Source organism: Ambystoma mexicanum, chromosome 7q (assembly GCF_040938575.1).
Source record: "Ambystoma mexicanum isolate Mex_15411 chromosome 7q, UKY_AmexF1_1, whole genome shotgun sequence".
Classification (NCBI taxonomy): Eukaryota; Metazoa; Chordata; class Amphibia; order Caudata; family Ambystomatidae; genus Ambystoma; species Ambystoma mexicanum.
Genome location: NC_090941.1, coordinates 961,324,040 through 961,342,853, shown reverse-complemented (window position 1 = coordinate 961,342,853; position 18,814 = coordinate 961,324,040). Strand labels below are relative to the sequence as shown.

Sequence of the window (18,814 nt, the reverse complement as noted above, 5' to 3'; positions counted from 1 at the left end):
GCAGAGCATTTAGAGCAAGCCAGACCAGAAGAAAACCATGGTTTCGGTGACAGGACATAGCAAGAATGGTTTAGTTGTTGTATTTTCCAGATTTCAATGTTCTTTTATAGACCAAATGTAGGACATGTTAATGTTAAAGGATATTTATACTGCGCACTATCACCACCGAAGTGGTGCTCTGGCGGATTTGAAAGAGAGGCCTGGTAGGTTAGGAGGTGCTAGTAGGACAAAGTTTGGAGAAAGAGCAAGGGAGCTGTGATGTGCTGTTGTCAGCTTCAGTTCGGTTAACCCTGTTCGCTGAGCTTATTGGTGTGGTATCTGGTCGGGGTCTGTCATGAGCTGTTGTGTAAGGCTCTGTGTGGTGTGGTGTGTTTGTTGTTGCAATGTGGTGAAGTGCGTGTGGGTTGCTGTGGTTTAAGAGGTATGGTTTTGTTTAGTTAGGGTTTGAGAGATGTTAGAAGAGGGTGAGGTTTTAGTAGGCTTGGTTATTAGTATTGTCTGGAGAAACGCACGTTCATCAGAACCCAGAAACCTAAGTAGGCTTAGCACATGTCGCAAAACAAACATGCAGTTTAAGTTTTAGAGGTTCAGAACAATAGAAGCAAAGTTCTTAGGACGACCTCCCACAAGACAATCACCTTGGAGGAAGCCATGGGACGGATCCTTTATTTTATATAATGCGGAACAATGTTCTTGATCACAAACTGGCTTACAAAATAAAAGAAATCAGATTTAACAGGAAGCAGTGAGCATTCTTACAATGGGGCAAGTTTGAGGGACATTCTTACCAGGTTGTGGATGGGAGTAAATGAAAGCCACCGGGGACAATGCATAAGTGGACATGCGTTCCTTGACCAAAAGCCCACTGATCAGTCAAGCAATATGTTTGCATAGAAACTCTAGACTTGCTGGTCTATCCATTTACCAGCGCATTCTTGTCACAATATCCTCACCTTGGTTTTAACACACAGGGTCATACACAGGGGTGAAGCAGTTGATTAAGTGGATGTCTGGATTCCCTCCTATTCAAATGCAGCCTCATGGTCTTGTTCCAGAGGCTCTGGTATTCCTAGACAACAGCAGCGATTCACCATCTGGGCTGATCTAGGATGGGTTGCACATCCAGCCGAATCTTCTGCAATTCAGGAAGGGGCTCAATACCCACAACTTCAAGAAATGGCTCCTCCCTAACAACTAGGTCGACACACAGACTGGGTGATCTGATTCCTCCCACTGTTTCCTCCCCTGGTTGCTTGTAGACCCCCCTTGCTGACAAACTGCCCCCTCTCCTGTTGTTGGCTCCCCAATCCTTGTTTCTCTTCTCCTTTCACCATGTTCTTCCCCCTATTATTGTAAAGCATTCTGTTCCTTCGAAAGGCTATGTCCATGCTCAATAAATAGCCCAATAGTAGTAATAATGATAAAACGTCTGCAAAGCCCTTGACTTGAGGCATTATCTCTGTGCTTTGAGGACTCGTCACAGTATTCAATGTTGCAAGAGGGCAGACCCTTTTTCTTTATGGGAATTTGGCACTGAAGTCGGAACCCAGCATCCTCTAAACCTAGGGATACATCCAGTCGAACCTTTTGGCGGCTTTAACCCTGACTTTTGGTGGGTATGTGAATTTCAGTCAAAGCCCTAGACCCCCTTTTACACAAGTCTTATCTGCTAAGATTGAGCCTGACTGTGCAAAACCTTTATTAGGTAACAATGGAGTCCTCCATTTTTACCATGGAAGGCTGCTTTCCCTTTCTTCCCAACAACTATCAGGATATGCGAGTACGTGTCCTGCTTTGTATCACATTTACTGACATGTGTGCAACCAGGTATGCCTGTAGTACAATGTACAGGATTTTAACAAGGGTGTTCTGAATTGCCATCCTAGTGGTACCACCTGTACCCAGAAATACAATTGGCCAGGATCCAGCTGAGTACTTGGCTAAGTGAGAACTTTCACACAGGACTAAAAAAGCTCTTTGATGTACCCAGACCCCTAGAAGCTTAGGGTTTCAAGGTCACAACTGTCACATTTGTGTCCATTATGAATTCCAAACTGAGGCATTTTTTAACCAGTCTGGTAAAAAAGCAAATATCATAAGGCCCTCTTGACTGTATTGCAGTTTAGGACATTTCTCGAGCACGGCTCACACAACAAATGGTATCTTGGTGCATCTACTTTACAGTTATTCTTAAATGACATTAACAAGGGATACCTTAGCCAAAAACCTGTATGTAAAGTAAGGTCTTAGGTTTCTTTCTTAGGATGTTAAAAGATGTTTTGGACTTTCAACCTCTCATCCAGAACAGAGTTTTCAAGAAACTATCAAGGTACAGATGTGTATTTAACCGTGGATCCACACACTCAAAACAACGCCTCCTCCAACATATCCTTTGGCTTCAGTAGTCCACTCGGAAGATGAGTGAAGTCATACCCACACAATTGGAATTACGTGACTTTAGACCAATGGATACAAGAGACAAAAAATACAAATTTACCCAATAATGAGCATGCGATACATCCCACTTCTAGTCAAGCACTTTAGCTTAAATGTGCGATAGAGTAAGGGCCCTAAAAGGGGACACTGGGGTCTATTAAGCATACCTCCTAATGCCAAAGAAAGATTTAAAAGTGCATCCACTAAACCATTGTCATGATGCAAACATTTCAACTGACAACCACACAGGACATTGCCCCTCTTCAACAAGAATGAGACACAATATATTGACAGAATACATACTTCAACATACTGATGCTTCGCAAATAGAAGACATGCCTGCATTTTCAAGTGCATTTTACACTGCCAGGACAAATGTTCTCCAAAAAAGACCTTTTTTGTGGCCTTTGGACAGCCACATATGGCAAAGCCATTACTAAATTGTGTAAAAGCTAACAACTGAACCAAAATGTCATACCACTTGTAACTAAAAGCATTACCATTGCCATACCAATGCACGACTTTTGAACTACTGCAGCATGTTCAAACATGAATACATTAACTAAGCACTACTTTGCTGTGCATTAAAATCTATACCAAGCATGGGAATCTACAACCAATTGACAGTTGAGGGGAAATCATAACTTGCATGTAACTATAGTTTTGCAGCTTGATATTGGTTATGCATTTGCATCTGGTCCACCTAACACTCCCCCCATACCCACTTGAGAAAAACCAACATCATACATTCATGCCAATGAAGAGGGATCTAAACATCTCAATAGTTACACCTATTCCACTCTCTGCCCGTCCACAGAGAAAAAAAAAGAGATGTACTTCACTCGTAGCCCCCTCCTCTCCTGCATGATTGATGTATCATAGGTGTGAGAGACGTTATTCACTTAGACTGCCATTCAGACCATACCCAGATGATGTTACAGAAGAGACTAGCCTGCAATCAATAGAGTAAGCTGACTGACCGCCGCTAAAAGGAGCAGATGACGTCACAACAGACCTCATTACATAGATACGTTAGACATGAAGTGCATTTGCATCCATGCATGAAGTTATGCAGACATTTTAGTTAATTGCAGGTAGACACGAAGGATATGCTTATGACTCGCATAGCTAGAGGACTGACACACACATATACTCTTTGCTGAGCATGAAACCGCAAGACGTACGAGAATACATGTGAACAGCTTGCTGACACTTAACACAATTAACATGGACAGCCATTTAAATCAAGATGCAAGCCACAGGTACATTGGAATGAATGGGAGAAGCTTCAAGAGTTTGAGACTCAGAGAAAGCCAACAGGCTACCCAGTTGAGGCTGACAGGACAGGCTTCCAGTCCAATCATGGTGCACAGATATCCAAGGACACAGAGAGAAGGAAAGTTTCCAGATAAGCAAAGGGACGGAGCACATGCAAGAAACCCAAGCTAAAATCCTCATATCTACAGACAGTAAGGCTCCATTTCGTAGTCCCTACACACATGACTTGCACCTGCCAGACATTACCTATTCATACGGGTTAGATAAGGGATGCTTATTCCCATAGAGCTGAAGGCAGTGTGATACAAATGTAACACAAGTTCAGAGGCAAATGTTGTGTCTCATGGCCTAGGAGATTGGAGAAGGTAACTTAATGGTAACATGCAGCACCTTCAGAGTCGTTCTCACTACCTTGAGTTGTTGCACTCGACCTGGTGTCTGTCTAAGGCTGAGAAGAGCCTTTTTGTCCAATCCCTGTTCACCATTCACGCTGAGCTTACATTATCTTGCATTGGCCAACCACATTTCACTAACTTGTAACTCTACATTTGATACTTTCTGAGGTAGCCACCAGATATTGTTTATCCATTAAGTATACCAATCCATTATATAACCTATATGTAGTTGGCCTCATTAACCAATCCCCCCCTTATTTATTTTTTAAGTAACTGCATTTTGTGACATCATTTGTGAACAAAACAAGCCAACAAGTACCTATAGACACTGAGAGCGTCTAGAGAATGTCACGTTCTTCATGCTGCAATCCCTGTCATTTGAATGCGCAATAAAGACAGTTTAACTTGTCCTATGGCTGGGCCTTCCGTTCTTGGTGTAGGGGATTTCCAGGGCCCAGTTCTGCTTGCATGTCAATCGGGAGGGTGTTAATAGCCCCCTGACCGCCATTACACCAACACACTAACAGAATATTGTGGTGAAATAATCACAATCTAAAATGCTGTCTCGTATGATAGTTGACAGCATTCATTCAATATTCTAGAAGTTGATGTCCACAAATTAAAAACTTTTACAGCAACATCATATACATTTTGAACCTAACCAGTATGTTCTACCATGTTACCTCTCATCTTTAGAAACTCTTGCTTAAAAAAAACATTGGACTTGGCAACCCTTCAATAGAGAGTTTGGTTCACCACTCTTCTCAGTCTGCCCTTGCTATCTGAGGTTTTGCAATGTTTAATAGTAATGAGTTTATGGTGATTTTATTCATAGGGCAGAAATGCCTTGTATACGTTAAGATAAAAGGTATGTCACTAGAAAAACGCATTAATGCACTGTTTTCTCTTTTCAGGTTCAGCAACCTGTCATATCCCAAGGATCATCTGTTACAAAGATTACGTTCGAAGGGCATCAACCTCCCACTGTGTCAAAGGCTGCTGTTGTGGACTGCATGCCAAAGTTGGCACCATCAGTTACAACCATTTTTCCATCAAATTCATCCGATAAGCAGTCTGTTTCAGATATACTCAAGATGTCTATGATGGAAGCTGAAATTGACACCAATGTAGATTCCATGACCGGTCAGGGAAAGGGAGTACCTGTTACAAAACTACCCACTGAAGTAGATATGCCCTTGCCACCTACACCATTGCCATTACCACCTACACCGTTGCCCTTGCCTCCTACACCATTGCCAAGGGTAGCCATAGCAGGAATGCAGAATACACCAGTATTACCACAGCTGAAATGCAAGACATCCTTTGCAAGCTCCACGGCTGTGTCAGTTTCTTCCTCTTCTCCCCTTCCTCCTCCACCTCCTCTCACAAGGAAAATCGATCTCCAGCAAGTGCCTACAGCAAGCCAGTTTATTCACATTCAGAATATCTCCCAGAAGAACACTGAAGAGATCCCAACTGAAATTATCATTCAGGTAAGCAAATTATTATGGCCCAATGTTAATCAAACATGTGGTTTTATTGCACCAAGTGCTTACTGGGATAACTTTCAGTGCATTATTTGCACCTTAAAATGGTAAAGAGGGAATGTATAATAAATGACAAGATTCCCATAAAGGTAAGTTGAAGACCAAAGGCATTCTTAAGTCTTTTCATTCGGACAAAATAAAATGATAGTTTCTTGGAAACCTAGTCTGCAAAGTCTGATGTTTAATATAGGATTAAAGTTTGCAATAAGTAATGATGTATGCATCAAATGTACATTTTAATATAAAAACGTGTTTTACTTTTAGTTTGACATTGACTCTGTAATTCTTTCATCTGGTTAGTCACCCACAAAAACGCGTTCTTATTTCATATCTAGCGGCTACTTCAAGGTTTCAGATTTTCTACACATCCCGCGTCCTGGAACTAGCTGAAGGAAGTTTTGTGTGAGCAAGTAACATTGCATGTGCTCATTTAGTAACCTACAATCTGTTTGACCTCACCATGGGAACTCTGAAAGACTTCCAACTAAAAAATGATGAAAATCTAGCTTACTTTGATATTGTGGCATCCTATTTTAAATAATATTTTGCTAGTAACTTCCAGAAATAGTTAAGAATTTTTAGTTTCATGTCATGATCCTCAATTGCAGCTGCACATGAACCATGTGGTCACTCTGTTCCGACCTAAATTGTGTGAATTGCTGCTGGGTATGGGGGTTTAAGAGGTAGAAGGAGGACATAAAGGAGGTACAGCATGGATGGCCCGGGAAGAGAACAATTGATATTGACTTGGATAGAGAGTCACAGATCAACACACATCCACCGAGAAGTGACAAATAGATTACAATAACTACTCTTGGACATCCGACATTACCTATCCTCAGCTGTGACATATATCTAGGTCGTCATACCGAGACTCGACCTTGAAAGGTTTCAAAATCTAGGTCCATGATGACTACAACAAAACAAATCAACAGGCATGAGGAAAACTGAACTGCAGGGTTTCAACGGTAATAAAGGGGCAATCTCATGGTGGTTGTTTAGCTTTTCCAGCATTGTATCTTTCATTCACATTCTTGGAATACTTCCTTGTTGTTTGGCTGGTGCAATTGAAATAAACAGAAACCAAAATTGGATAGCCTATTCACCTCCTTATGGGCCATTTACTCCATGGCGTATGATTGGGTATGCTAAACTCCTCCCTGCGTGACCATGTTTAGATATTGTAAGAATTCCACTTCACTTCTTTGAAGGTTTTTTCGTGTATGTTACAAACTTTAAAATCATACTTTTTTTCAAGTGAATTTCAGCTAAGCTTGTTGCCTTCATGGTTTGCACCTGCTAGTGTGTTGTGTTGGTAATTTGTTATTGAAAATCCTTTTATGGGTTTGGCTGTGGTGCGATTTACCTGCACCAACATCTGTATATCGTTTTGTATGTTCTAGATTAGAATGTGGGGAAGGGAATCTTATGAGGGAACTTTAGTCAGTTGGAGAAGAATGAGAGAGCAAGGAGGAGGAGTAACTGGGTGTTAAATTTACCCACGACATAGAAGAGAGAATAAAGACTTCCTTGCCTGGATATCTTCCTCTGGTCTCCTGTATAACAGTGGTGATGAGCTGGAAAGCCCCAGGGTACTGTTTTGGCCTCTCCATGTAGACGTTGTCTGGTTTGCTGACGAGTTTCATTTCAGACTGCTATTGTGCACCATTCAGGTTTGCTAGGATTAGGATAGAACATCAGTTGTACAAGTGTGTTCAGCTGCAGTGCGGTTTACCTGCACAACACACCAAGTACAGGGCATCCTCAACTGTTAATAGGTATACATTTTGGGGCTTCAGAATTAAATCCACTAAGTGAGAAGATAGGGGTATAGCACCTAGGAATACAATTGGTAGCTTGCCGTCCCGTTTCTACCCAACCCCGGAGTACCTACTGTCAAGTGGGAAACATGGAAGGAGGATTTCTGGGACTATGTGCTTGCAATACATGGGCAATCATACAGCATTGATTGCTGATGTGTGCTCCTCATTCACTGTCATAGTTTTGAGGGACAAAGCATCCTGCAAAGTCTTCCAGACCTGTCACAGGGCGGAGTTGGACACATACATGAGAAGATTGGTGCAGGGGGAGGCTTTTAATACAAATGAAGAGGTACTGAGGAAATTGGACATTCACTTTGATAAGAAAACAAGCATTATACTGGAAAGATATTATTTTGGAATGTGTGAAAAAGGGCTAGGCGAATCAATTGAGTACTTCATAACAAGTCTTCGAGAACTTGCAAGTAAGTGCAATTTTGTTCTATTGTATGATAAGCAACTGCGGGATGAGTGTATGCTTAAAGTAAGAGAAAACAAAACAAGAGAGGAGATAATGGACCAAGGGAGATCCCACTTTGGCAGAATTGCTGGAAAACGCAAAAAAGATGGAACACATGATGGCATGTGTGAAGGAATTGTACAAGAAGGATAATTCATTGGCGGGATGTACATGTGCAGCCATGATAGCCCAATCTGAACAAAGGAAGAGTCTCCTGAAGAAAAGCCTATAAAGGGGGATGTTGCTAAGAAGGGTGCAGGTGACAGCTTTGATGACAAGAGGGGAAACAGAATCAAATGTTAAAAGATGTTTTAGATCCGGGAATACATTTCATTTTGCTAAAAGAGAAGCATGCCCTGGGTTCAAGTTCGTATGTCACAAATGTGGAAAGTAAAGACATTTTGCACGAAAAACATTTAGAAAGCGGCGGTCAGAGAAATACGCTTAAATACAGATAGTGATGGTAATGGCTGCGAACAGAGTGATATTGCTGAATGTGCGTGCTGATCTGTTATCCAGGTGGGTTCAAGACTGAAGAAAGTGTAAAAGTCACATGCTGTGGTAATAGTGAATTGAGTATGAGCCTCCATGCTTGTCGATATTGGGTCAGACTACACCATATTAGATAACTGGATTTGGGAGGAGAAATTCAGACACCATAAGCTCAGACACCCATTATAAAGGCTATTGCTTATGGGAGAGCACATGGACATTCTGGGAGTGTTTAAAGCCAAGTTGGAATGTAAATCATCTAAGCGAAAAAGTCAATATTTAATACCAGTTTTACCATTGCGGAACATGACTCTCATGAATTGGTCGAAATCCTGAAGGAGCTGGAGAACCCATGTCCCAAAAGAACTGCAAGTGTCTCTAAAGATAGCACCTAGTGTGCCTCAATTCAAAAGGTAATGTTTAATAAGCTACACAGGATTAAAGAAAGCATCAATATCAAAAGCAGTTTGTTAAACACTGGGGACAGGACAGAAGTAGCTCTGGATAAAACTGTAAAGGTCTCCCGGGAGTTAGGACAGACTGAGTTTACCTTTAGATCAGTGACAGAGGTGGAGATGATAGACATCATTGGGAAGCTTAAGCCTCCGAGCTGTGTGGGTGGGGGGGGGTCTCTGTCCTGCTATTACAGCAATGCATGTCTTCCTTCATTGATCACTACCATAACAACATTTGTCAATTTATTTATTTATTATTAAAAGAAAACAGGTCTTGATCCTCTCCTTTCGGCCAATCATGAATATGTCTTTCCTGCTGAAATTACTTGATAGGTTTGCATATCTGCAAGTTCTGGATCACTTGGAGAGTAACACCATTTTGAGTAAGTGTCAGTCTGGATTCAGGCCAGACCACTGGACTGAGACAGCCCATCCTTCTACAAGGTTCTACCTAGTGTACCATGCCTTGTTGACAGATGGACTTCAGAAGGTTGCATCTTCCTCCACCTCAGTGGCTTCCTGGGTGAAATCCTTTTTGGAGAACCGGTTAGCAAGAGTTTGTATTGATACCGCAGAGGCAGCTCCAGTTAAAATTCTGTATGGGTCCCGCAAGGATCCTGTCTTTCACCATCACTTTATAACATCTTCACCCTACCACTGTTACTACTGCTGGAGGACAAGGTAGTCAAGTTTACAAACTATGCAGATGATACACTGTGCATAATTCCGTTGTCCAGGGTATCAAGAGGACTCGAAGAATATCAACAGAGTGTATTCATTATTCCAGTACTGGATGGTAAAGAATGAGCTTGCCCTTAATGATAAGTCGGAGATCATGATTGCTGGTATCGGGGCTAGACTACGCGAAACAGACACATTCACAGCACACAACACCACTCACCCATTCAAACATCAAATATGCTCAGCCTGTTGGGTGTGACCTAATTAGCCAATACATTCAAATACTGCAGAAGAAGCTGAGACACTGGCCAGGCATCCCAAACCCATCTGCGTACCCGGTGAATGACCACAGTCAACCCAATGCAGAATTGATAGAAACTGGCATGCCACACCCCACTAATTTGGATGAAACACAGGCTTTGACACAACTACACATAAGAAAATATCACTACAGAGGGGCTACCTCCTTTAAACAATTGCGGGAACAATATGACATGGTACTCATCCACTGAGGTACCTGTCCTACTCTACACGGGCTGAGGCGCTACCTCACGCACATCACTATGTTCCACAAACCTGAGGCGCTATCTCCCTCATATACACTTGTATCCATTCACATCAGAGGCGCTTTTCTTGCTAACACTAATAGAGACACCTACCGGAGGCGCTACCTCCCTTATATGCACTTACGTCCATGCACATCAGAGGCGCTACCTCTCTCTAATACTATACTTCGCATAAACCTGGAGGCGCTACTTCCCTAACATACCCTAGTGACACTCACCTCAGAGGCGCTACCTCTCAAAGAAAACCTATTGTCACTCTAGCTGGAGGCACTACCTCCCTAAAATACCCATTGAGCCACACTCATCAGAGGCGCTACCCCCATCAACCGTGACCCACATATCAGAGGCGCTACCTCTAAATACTTCCACGGTGTCATTCATCTCAGAGGCGCTACCCCTTACTAAAACTGATGGAGACACATACACATCAGAGTCGCTACCTCTCATTCCTTACAAAAATGCCATTCACATCAGAAGCGCTACGTCATCAGTTACTGCCTGATCCATACCACCTACATGCCCATTATTTTGCATCTATTTTACTTCCAACTTTAACTGAATCAGGCTAAAACATTTTACAATTCACCATGTTGTAACTGCGGTGTTATTAAGTTAACCAACATTTTTGTCCTAGAAGTCCATGGTCATCTCTTGACCTTAAGATAAATACTATGCTCCTAAAAGTCCATGGTCAAGTTTTGACCCTATATGCAATGGCAACTGAACTCCTGAAAATCCTCAAAAAGATTATAATAGCTCACTCTTCCACATGCAACTCCATTAGATACAAGCACCATAACATTACTAAAAGTCCATTAATTGCTCGGAGCTTCTTCCTTAATCAATGGCTACTCCCAAAACATGTTGCACTTTAACATACCCATCACATTACTCAAAGTCCATAAATTACTCGTAGATCAGTTCCCATGACAACTTCTCATTGCACACTAGAAATTAAATGCCATAAAATAAACAGTACCTCATGTTCCAGTTCCAGTGAAGAAAAAAACAATTCCACACACAAAACTATTGCTGCTGTTTGGAACTTTGCTTCTGTTCAGGAACATTAATTCTTCCTGCGCACACAGCACAAAACACTTTCTTTCCACAAACCTGTGATACGATCACACGGATTGCCACCAGCTGTCTCCTTACTCCTTGACAGCCGTTGATTCTGCAGGCATTGTTTCTCCAATGAAACAATTTATTTCCTTTTTTAAAAAATGACTGCATCCACACACGGTTCACCGAGACTGATTTCATTTCCACATGACAATGCATTTCGGCAACTTTGAACACACGGCAACTCTTCATAGAAGCCGTTGGCCACGTACGCATGGCTTTTCCTTTACTGTAACCTTCACTCAGAGGCAGGCGCTTCACTTGTTACACGCAACTCCGGTGCAGACAAACCTGCTTACCAGAATATCTTGGCTGTTTTAATGTATTCACCCCCACGTTCCAAGGGGTAGAGTCACAGTTCTGCCTATGTCAGCACGTTGATGCTACGTACCAAGGGCCATTCCTCGAATGTGTTTCCTATTCTCTTGATAATACAGTCATAATACGATTTGAAACTGTAGAAAGAACCCTTTCGCATCAGTATTCAGAGCTTGCTGGGAACACTTGTTCACAAGCGTTCGAACTTCGCCAACACCCCAGAACATTCTAATGTGTCATCTTTCAGAAGGTGAGTCTCAAGCAGTGCTCATCTCTGGAGCTGTGACATTTTTAACGGTCGCAACAACGCTCACCTCTGAATTATATCACGGGTCCGGAATCACTTGCAGCACGCATATGCACATTATAGGTGTTGGCCGTAATAAACATACATACAAACGGCACGAACGTTCCCTTTTGATTTAAAAGGCTAGTTCAGTGTCATATGCACTATCAACGTACTGAATAATCAGAGGTTCCCCAGATACCATATGTGCACATCACAACGCGCTATCTCCGCTTCTGTGGCCTCATTTAATATGATCTCTTCATGTATTACAGCCACTCGAACTCTTCATGTATTACAGGCATTCTTGAATTAATCTTCCTCATCTCTGGGGTCGGCAAACTTTCACATCCATTTGTCACAGTCATAACACAGTACAGTACCTTTTATTTGTAAAGAAAGCAGGCATTTCTCTCCACTCCTCTGGCTGCCTGCAAAGGAGAGTGTGTCCTCCCATCCCCACCAGGACTTAGGCCACGTCGCTGCACAAACAAGCTTTGTTTTCCTGGGCACTTTCCACCTGGAGATACTTCATCTTCATACTGTTTCATGTATAAACCTCGTGGGGCCTCCCACTTCTGCTGATCCCTGATGAAGTGGGGCTTCCTTACTCTTCCCCTCCTTAACCCTGGGTGATGGGTCTCTTACTTGTGTTGTGGGGGCAGTGCTGATCTCTGCTGTTTCCTCCTGTCTACTGCACCCCCCGCAGAAGGCTCCTTCTTCTTCAGCTCCTTCTTTTGTGCGCAGATTCTTGTAGGAAGACCAACTCGTCGCCAATGTTGCGAAGTGACTTGCAGGCTTAACTTAGGTTATATATTAGGTTTATTCAAGACACTTCAGTTAGTTACATGGAAGTAAATACAGGAGTATGGAGTATTATCAGCACTGGCCCCATCACCCAGGCAGGGGAGCTCTAACTGCCTGCCTCAGTATGGAACCCTCAGATCAGCATTCCATCATTCATCCAACAACATTCCATATGGCATCACACATTCACATATGGCAGATCAACACAGACAGTCACTATGTAACAAGTATGCAAGCCCATGTTTATAGTCTGATCTCTATGTCAGGCTATTATACCAAATTAGTGAGACAGATCAGCTGTTTCTGTCCAAAACAAACTGTATTACCATGGCCAGGGCTATAATTGGAACAAAATTTGACTATTGTGGCAACCTCCTGGTAGTATAAGGGTGACTCCTCGAAACTACAGGCGATTCATAACACGGTGGTGAGAGTGGTGGAAGGGCTAAACAGGAGTGAAAATGTCTCCCAAGCAAGGATAAGCCAGAATTTCACATTGCCTGCTAGCAATAACTCATAAGTGCCTGTCGGTAATTAACACTAAGCAGAAAGTCGGGTATTAACACTTGGCAGAAAGTTTGGCTAAAAGACCCATTCAGAGATTATTACGATCCGATGAGGCTAATTTGCTCACTGTTCCAAGGACTAAGTTGACTATGTGGGTAGAAGCGCATTCTATGCTGCGGCGCCCAGGGCTTCCAATGTCCTACCCCCTGATCTTAGAGGGATCTAACCGTTGGTGATTTTTTATTGCAATCTAAAAACATACCTTTCGAATGGATTGTGTCCTCCCACGTATTCCTCATCTTATGATATTCGTTGTTGCCAGCTTCGCCGCTTTGGAATTTTTTTTTCGGCAGAGGGCGCTGTGCTCGAGGTTGTGGCGTTGATTGTCCCTCGACAGGCTCCGTACCTTGTCGACGTCACTGATGGTATAAATAGCTCGAGCCGTGTCCGTTGGCTTCAGTTCAGTTTTTCCGATTGCTTCCCTCTCGAGAACGGCGCGCTTCAAAATTTTCTACTGAAAATGTCGTCTTCTTCAACACCTTCAATGCCCAAGACTGGGTTTAAAAAGTGTATCGACTGCGGATCGAAGATGTCGATCACAGATCCTCACCACGTTTGTCTCTGGTGCCTCGGTTCAAGTCACCGTCGTGAGAGGAAAGGCAAACTGGCGGTGGGGCGGGAGGCTTCTAAAGCCTCGAAGGCTTTTTCGTCATAAAAAATCGAGCGATTTGAAAGAATCGGATCGTCATAGAAACACTAAGAGATGTCGATCTCGTAGTAGATCGAGGCGCTCTTCATCTTCCTCTTCTAAGAGAGTGAAAAGGAGACATGGATCTCCTTCGTCATCTTCCGATTCATCGACTGAAGTGGTACGATGCGCGACTAAGTCGGATTCCCCTAGAAAATGGGAAGAATTTCGAAGGAAGATGATGGAAGTCTTTGAGAATGCGGCCTCAACCCCCTCAAAGAAACCTCAGAAGAGCCGGACCCCTGTCGCTCCATCGGACGACATAGGGAAGTCGGAAACTACTGTGGTAAAACCCGGTAGTATGGATGAAACTCAAAAAACTTGAGTCGACGCCAAGTCGTCGAAGACTCATCGAGAGTCGAGTATTTCTCCGACACCACATAAGAAACAGAAGTCGTCGAAAACATCCATGACTTTGTCGACGCCATCGGCGCCGGCAGCTTCGACATCGAAGGCAAAAGCGTCTTCGACGCCTGTGTCGAAGACTCCATTGGGGGTCGTCGAAGATTCCTTCGACACCTTTGAAGAATCCTTCCATACCTTCAACGAAAACTCAGGAGGAAGAGAGGAGATTTACACCATTACCAAAATCAGACTTTTTTAAGTCTGTCTTCGATTTTTGAAGAAACTGGCTCTGAGGATGAGGACATTTCTCCTTTTGGAGTGCAATATGGCACTAGACAAGTTCCTGAAGAACGTATAGACCCAGAATCTAAAATGAGAGACCTGTGCGACACTCTGCATTCTGCTAGTGGCATTGACACGTCACCTGAATTAGAGTTTGTAAGACCTGACCCTGCACAACATGCAGATTCAGGGTACAGGAGTTTAATTAACAGAGTAGTAGAATATATGGGCTGGGGTAGAGCCTCACCCACTGTTGAACAGGAGGATATGGCGGACATAATTGTTCGGGGCCCCCAGAAGGATCCAGTTCTCCCCTTCCATAGGGCAATTTAGAGAACAAGGGAAAAGAACTGGGAAATTCCTGACTATATTGCTGCGGTAAACAGTAATTTCCCTAAAAAATATAGACTGTCTAGTTCTGATCCTGAATATTTAAACAGACATCGCACTCCAGAAAGTCTGGTTATTCAAGCTGCAACTACTTCAAGACAGACTGCATATCCTACTATCCCCCCGGATAGAGAGGATAAGTGGATGCTTGGACCCGTAAAGTTTTTACTTCGTGTAGTATGGCTCTTAAGTCAACCAATGTCACCTATGCCCTGGCCAGGTTTACCCATACCCTGTGGGACTGCATTTGGGCGGCGGCTGATCATATTCCGGAAGGCGAGGAAAGGGAAGGCGTCCTGAATATTGTCAAAGATGGAAAGTAGGCAATGGGGGGGAATGTCTGCAGTCTGGACAGGATACTGCTGATAGTATCAGCAGATCCATGGCTGCAAGCACTGTGCTATGCAGATTTGCGTGGTTGAGGAAGTCGGGGTTTGCACCAGATGAGCAGGCCAGATTTCTCAGCATGCCTTTTGATGGCTTGAGACTGTTTGGTAGTAAGGCTGATGAAAGCCTAGAAAAACTACAGACCTCAAAAGCGGCAGCTCAATCTCTTAGTGCCTCCATGCGACAGCCTCAGAAACCCTATTCGGGCTCATCTTCCTGGAGGGGTCGTTCTTTTCGGTACTACTCCTCTTTTGGTAGAGGAAGAGGACAGGCTTTTCAAAGAGGCAAGAGAAATGTCACTCGTGGTGGACGAGGAAGAGGTGCGAAATCAGCCTCAGCAGCGGCATCTCTGCCCTCAGCCACTCCTGCAGCCGCCTCAAAATCACTCTGAGACCTTGTTACACAAGACCCCAGTGGGAGGCAGGATCTCTCAGCATCTGAAGGAATTGCGGGGCATTACCTCAGATGCTTGGGCACTGGAACCAGTAGCTCAAGGTTTCCGTCTCCCCTTCCTAAAAAGGCCTCGGAACCATCCACCGGGAACCAACTCGGTCAAAATTCCAGATCTGCTCCTTTTGCAGGAAATTTTAACCCTGCTAGAGAAAGGTGCTATAGAACAAGGGTTGGTACTCACCATACTTAATCATCCCAAAGAAGGACGGAGGATTGAGACCCATCTTGGACTTAAGAAACTTGAACACGTTCCTCAGGAAGGACAAGTTCAAGATGGTAACCCTTTCTCAGATCCTTCAGGCTCTCCAACTCCAAGACTGGTTGGTATCATTGGACCTTCAGGATGCTTACTTTCATATGCCAATCCATCTCAAGCACAGAAAGTACCTGAGGTTTGCGATTGGCAATTCTCACTATCAATTTCGAGTTCTGCCATTCGGGTTGACCTCCACCCCGAGGGTTTTCACCAAATTAATGGCGGTGGTGGCAGCGAGTCTCAGGAGAGAGGGATTCACGTCTACCCCTACCTGGACGATTGGTTGATCAGAGCACGTTCTCCCGAACAAGCTCTGGAACATCTTTCGATCACCTGTCACTTCCTTCACAAATTGGGCTTCTCCCTCAATTTCGAGCAGTCCCACATGATACCATCCCAAAAGCTCCAGTTTACCGGAGTAGCCTTGGATACTCCCTCGGGCAAAGCCTCGCCTCCCGAGGTGAGAGCTCTCCACATTCTGCAGATGGTAACAAAGTTCCAAAATGCCCAGTATCTGCCGGCCTTCGATTTTCGAGTTGCTCAGCATCATGGCGTCCTGCTTTTTCCTAGTGCCAGAGGCCAGATTGAGAAAGAGATCCCTTCAATGGGCACTGGTCCCAGTTCTCAGGGAATATGTCGGTTCTTCTGCAAGTCCTGAGCGCAGTTGCTCAGGATCTACTATGGTGGGCTTGCAACGAAAACATCCTCAAAGTAGAATCTTTTTGGAAACCAGGGCCGGAGATAACAGTAGTAACGGACGCCTCACTCGCGAGCTGGGGAGCCCACACCAACAATCTGAGAATCAGCGGTTGTTGGTCTCCATCGGAGTCCAAACTACACATCAACCTATTGGAGCTGAGGGCAATCAGACTAGCGCTGATGGCCTTCCTGCCCTCCGTACAGGGAAAGAAGTCCTGATAATGACGGACAACACAGTGGCCATGTACTACCTCAACAAGAGAGGAGGCCTAGGGTCACTACTACTGTGCAGAGAGGCAATGCAGCTCTGGTTCTGGGCAATACGAGAAGGAATCTCTCTATCGGCAGTTCACCTAGCCGGAGAGCAGAACACAGTGGCAGATGCTCTGAGCAGGCAGAGCACGGTCTCTCTCGAGTGGGAGCTAGCTCAGGAAGTCCTTCTGGAGATCTTCGCCCTTTGGGGAACCCTCAAGTGGATCTGTTCGTAACCACGGTAAACCGGAAGTGCAAACAGTACTGCTCAAGGGAATTTCCTCCGAGAGGAGCTCTAGGAGACGCGTTCGTGGTGGAGTGGAAGTTCCCACTTCTGTACGCGTTTCCCCAGTCCCTGTGATTTCTCAAGTATTCAGGTTGGTTGAGAAAGTTCAGGAAAACCATGATCCTATTTGCCCCGGATTGGGCCAGGAGGATGTGGTACCTGGACCTTCTGGACATGTCCATCTGCCTTCCAATACGTCTTCCGCAAAGAGAGGATCTTCTCTCGCAAGAGGAAGGTCAGGTTCTCCCTCCAGAGGTCATGACACTCAACCTTCACGCATGGTTTCTGAGAGGTTCAGATACAAGGATTGGGATCTTCCGAATGACGTAATGGAAATTTGGCTTTCTGCCAGAAGGCCAGCAACAAAATCCTTGTACCGGTGTCGTTAGAATAAGTTCAGTAACTGGTGCAGAGATAAGGATGTGGACTCTTTTCAATGTGGCACCCCAATGGTGCTTTCTTTACTATTATATCTAGGCAATCTGGGGCTCCAGATCAGAACAATTAAAGGATATCTGGCTGCGCTATCCATTTTCAAGCGCTCCTCGGAAGAGGTTTCTTATTTCAAAATTCCGTTGAAATTCAATTCCTGAAAGGGCTTACTAACGTATACCCTCCAGTACCTTTTCATGTCCCAATTTGGGATTGAAATCTAGTACTTAAGTTTCTAACTTGTATACCTTTTGAGCCTCTGCACTCTTGTCCCTTGAGGCTTCTAACATTAAAAACTGTCCTTGTAGCCTTAACATCAGCCCGCAGTGTTAGTGAACTACAGGCTCTCTCATGTAAACCACCATATACTATTTTTTAAAAGGACAAGGTAGTTCTTAAAGTTGAACATTCCTTTTTACCAAAAGTAGTTTCTGACTTCCATTTGTCACAAAAAATAATATTACCAACATTCTATCCTCCTCCTCATTTGGGCAAAGAAGAGGAGAGACTGCATAGACTGGACCCCAAAAGGGCTCTCAGTTTTTACATTTCAAGATTGTCAAAATTACGTCAAGATGACCAACTCTTTGTGGGTTATAAAGGTCATAAATTGGAATTATTGGTGACAAAATAAACCATATCCCGCTGGATCATTCTGGCTATAATTGAATGCTACAGATTGGCAGAAAAGGACCCCCCAGATGGGCTTCGAGCCCATTCCACTAGGGGGGATGGCTACTTCTGCGGCTCTGAAGAGGGGAGTTCCTGCAGCGGATATTTGTTCAGCTGCAACATGGAAATCGATGCATACTTTCATCAAGCATTATTGCTTAGATGCTTCCTCCTCCAATGAGGGTTTATTTGCCAAGGCGGTACTTCATTCCGTCCATGAAAACAGTATCTAGTACTCCCACCTCCAAATTTGCCACTGCTATGGGAGTCTATCATAAAATGAGGAATACGTGGGAGGACACAATCCATTCGAAGAACAAGTTACTTACCAACTCGAGCTATTTATACCATCAGTGACGTCGACAAGGTACGGAGCCCGTCGAGGGACAATCAACGCCACAACCCCGAGCACAGCACCCTCTGCCGAAAAAAAAATTCCGAA

At 44.0% G+C, this 18,814-nt stretch overlaps 1 protein-coding gene across 5 annotated transcripts in view; it reads left to right on the top strand.

The window, feature by feature from the left end:
• EMSY (EMSY transcriptional repressor, BRCA2 interacting) overlaps nt 1-18,814 on the top strand; it is a 698,405-nt gene that overhangs the window by 664,516 nt on the left and 15,075 nt on the right. For all 5 annotated transcript variants that reach the window (XM_069640042.1, XM_069640040.1, XM_069640041.1 and 2 more), the window contains one exon: nt 5,024-5,602. In XM_069640042.1, coding sequence (XP_069496143.1) covers nt 5,024-5,602 — 579 coding nt within the window. The remainder of the gene's footprint in view (nt 1-5,023; nt 5,603-18,814) is intronic.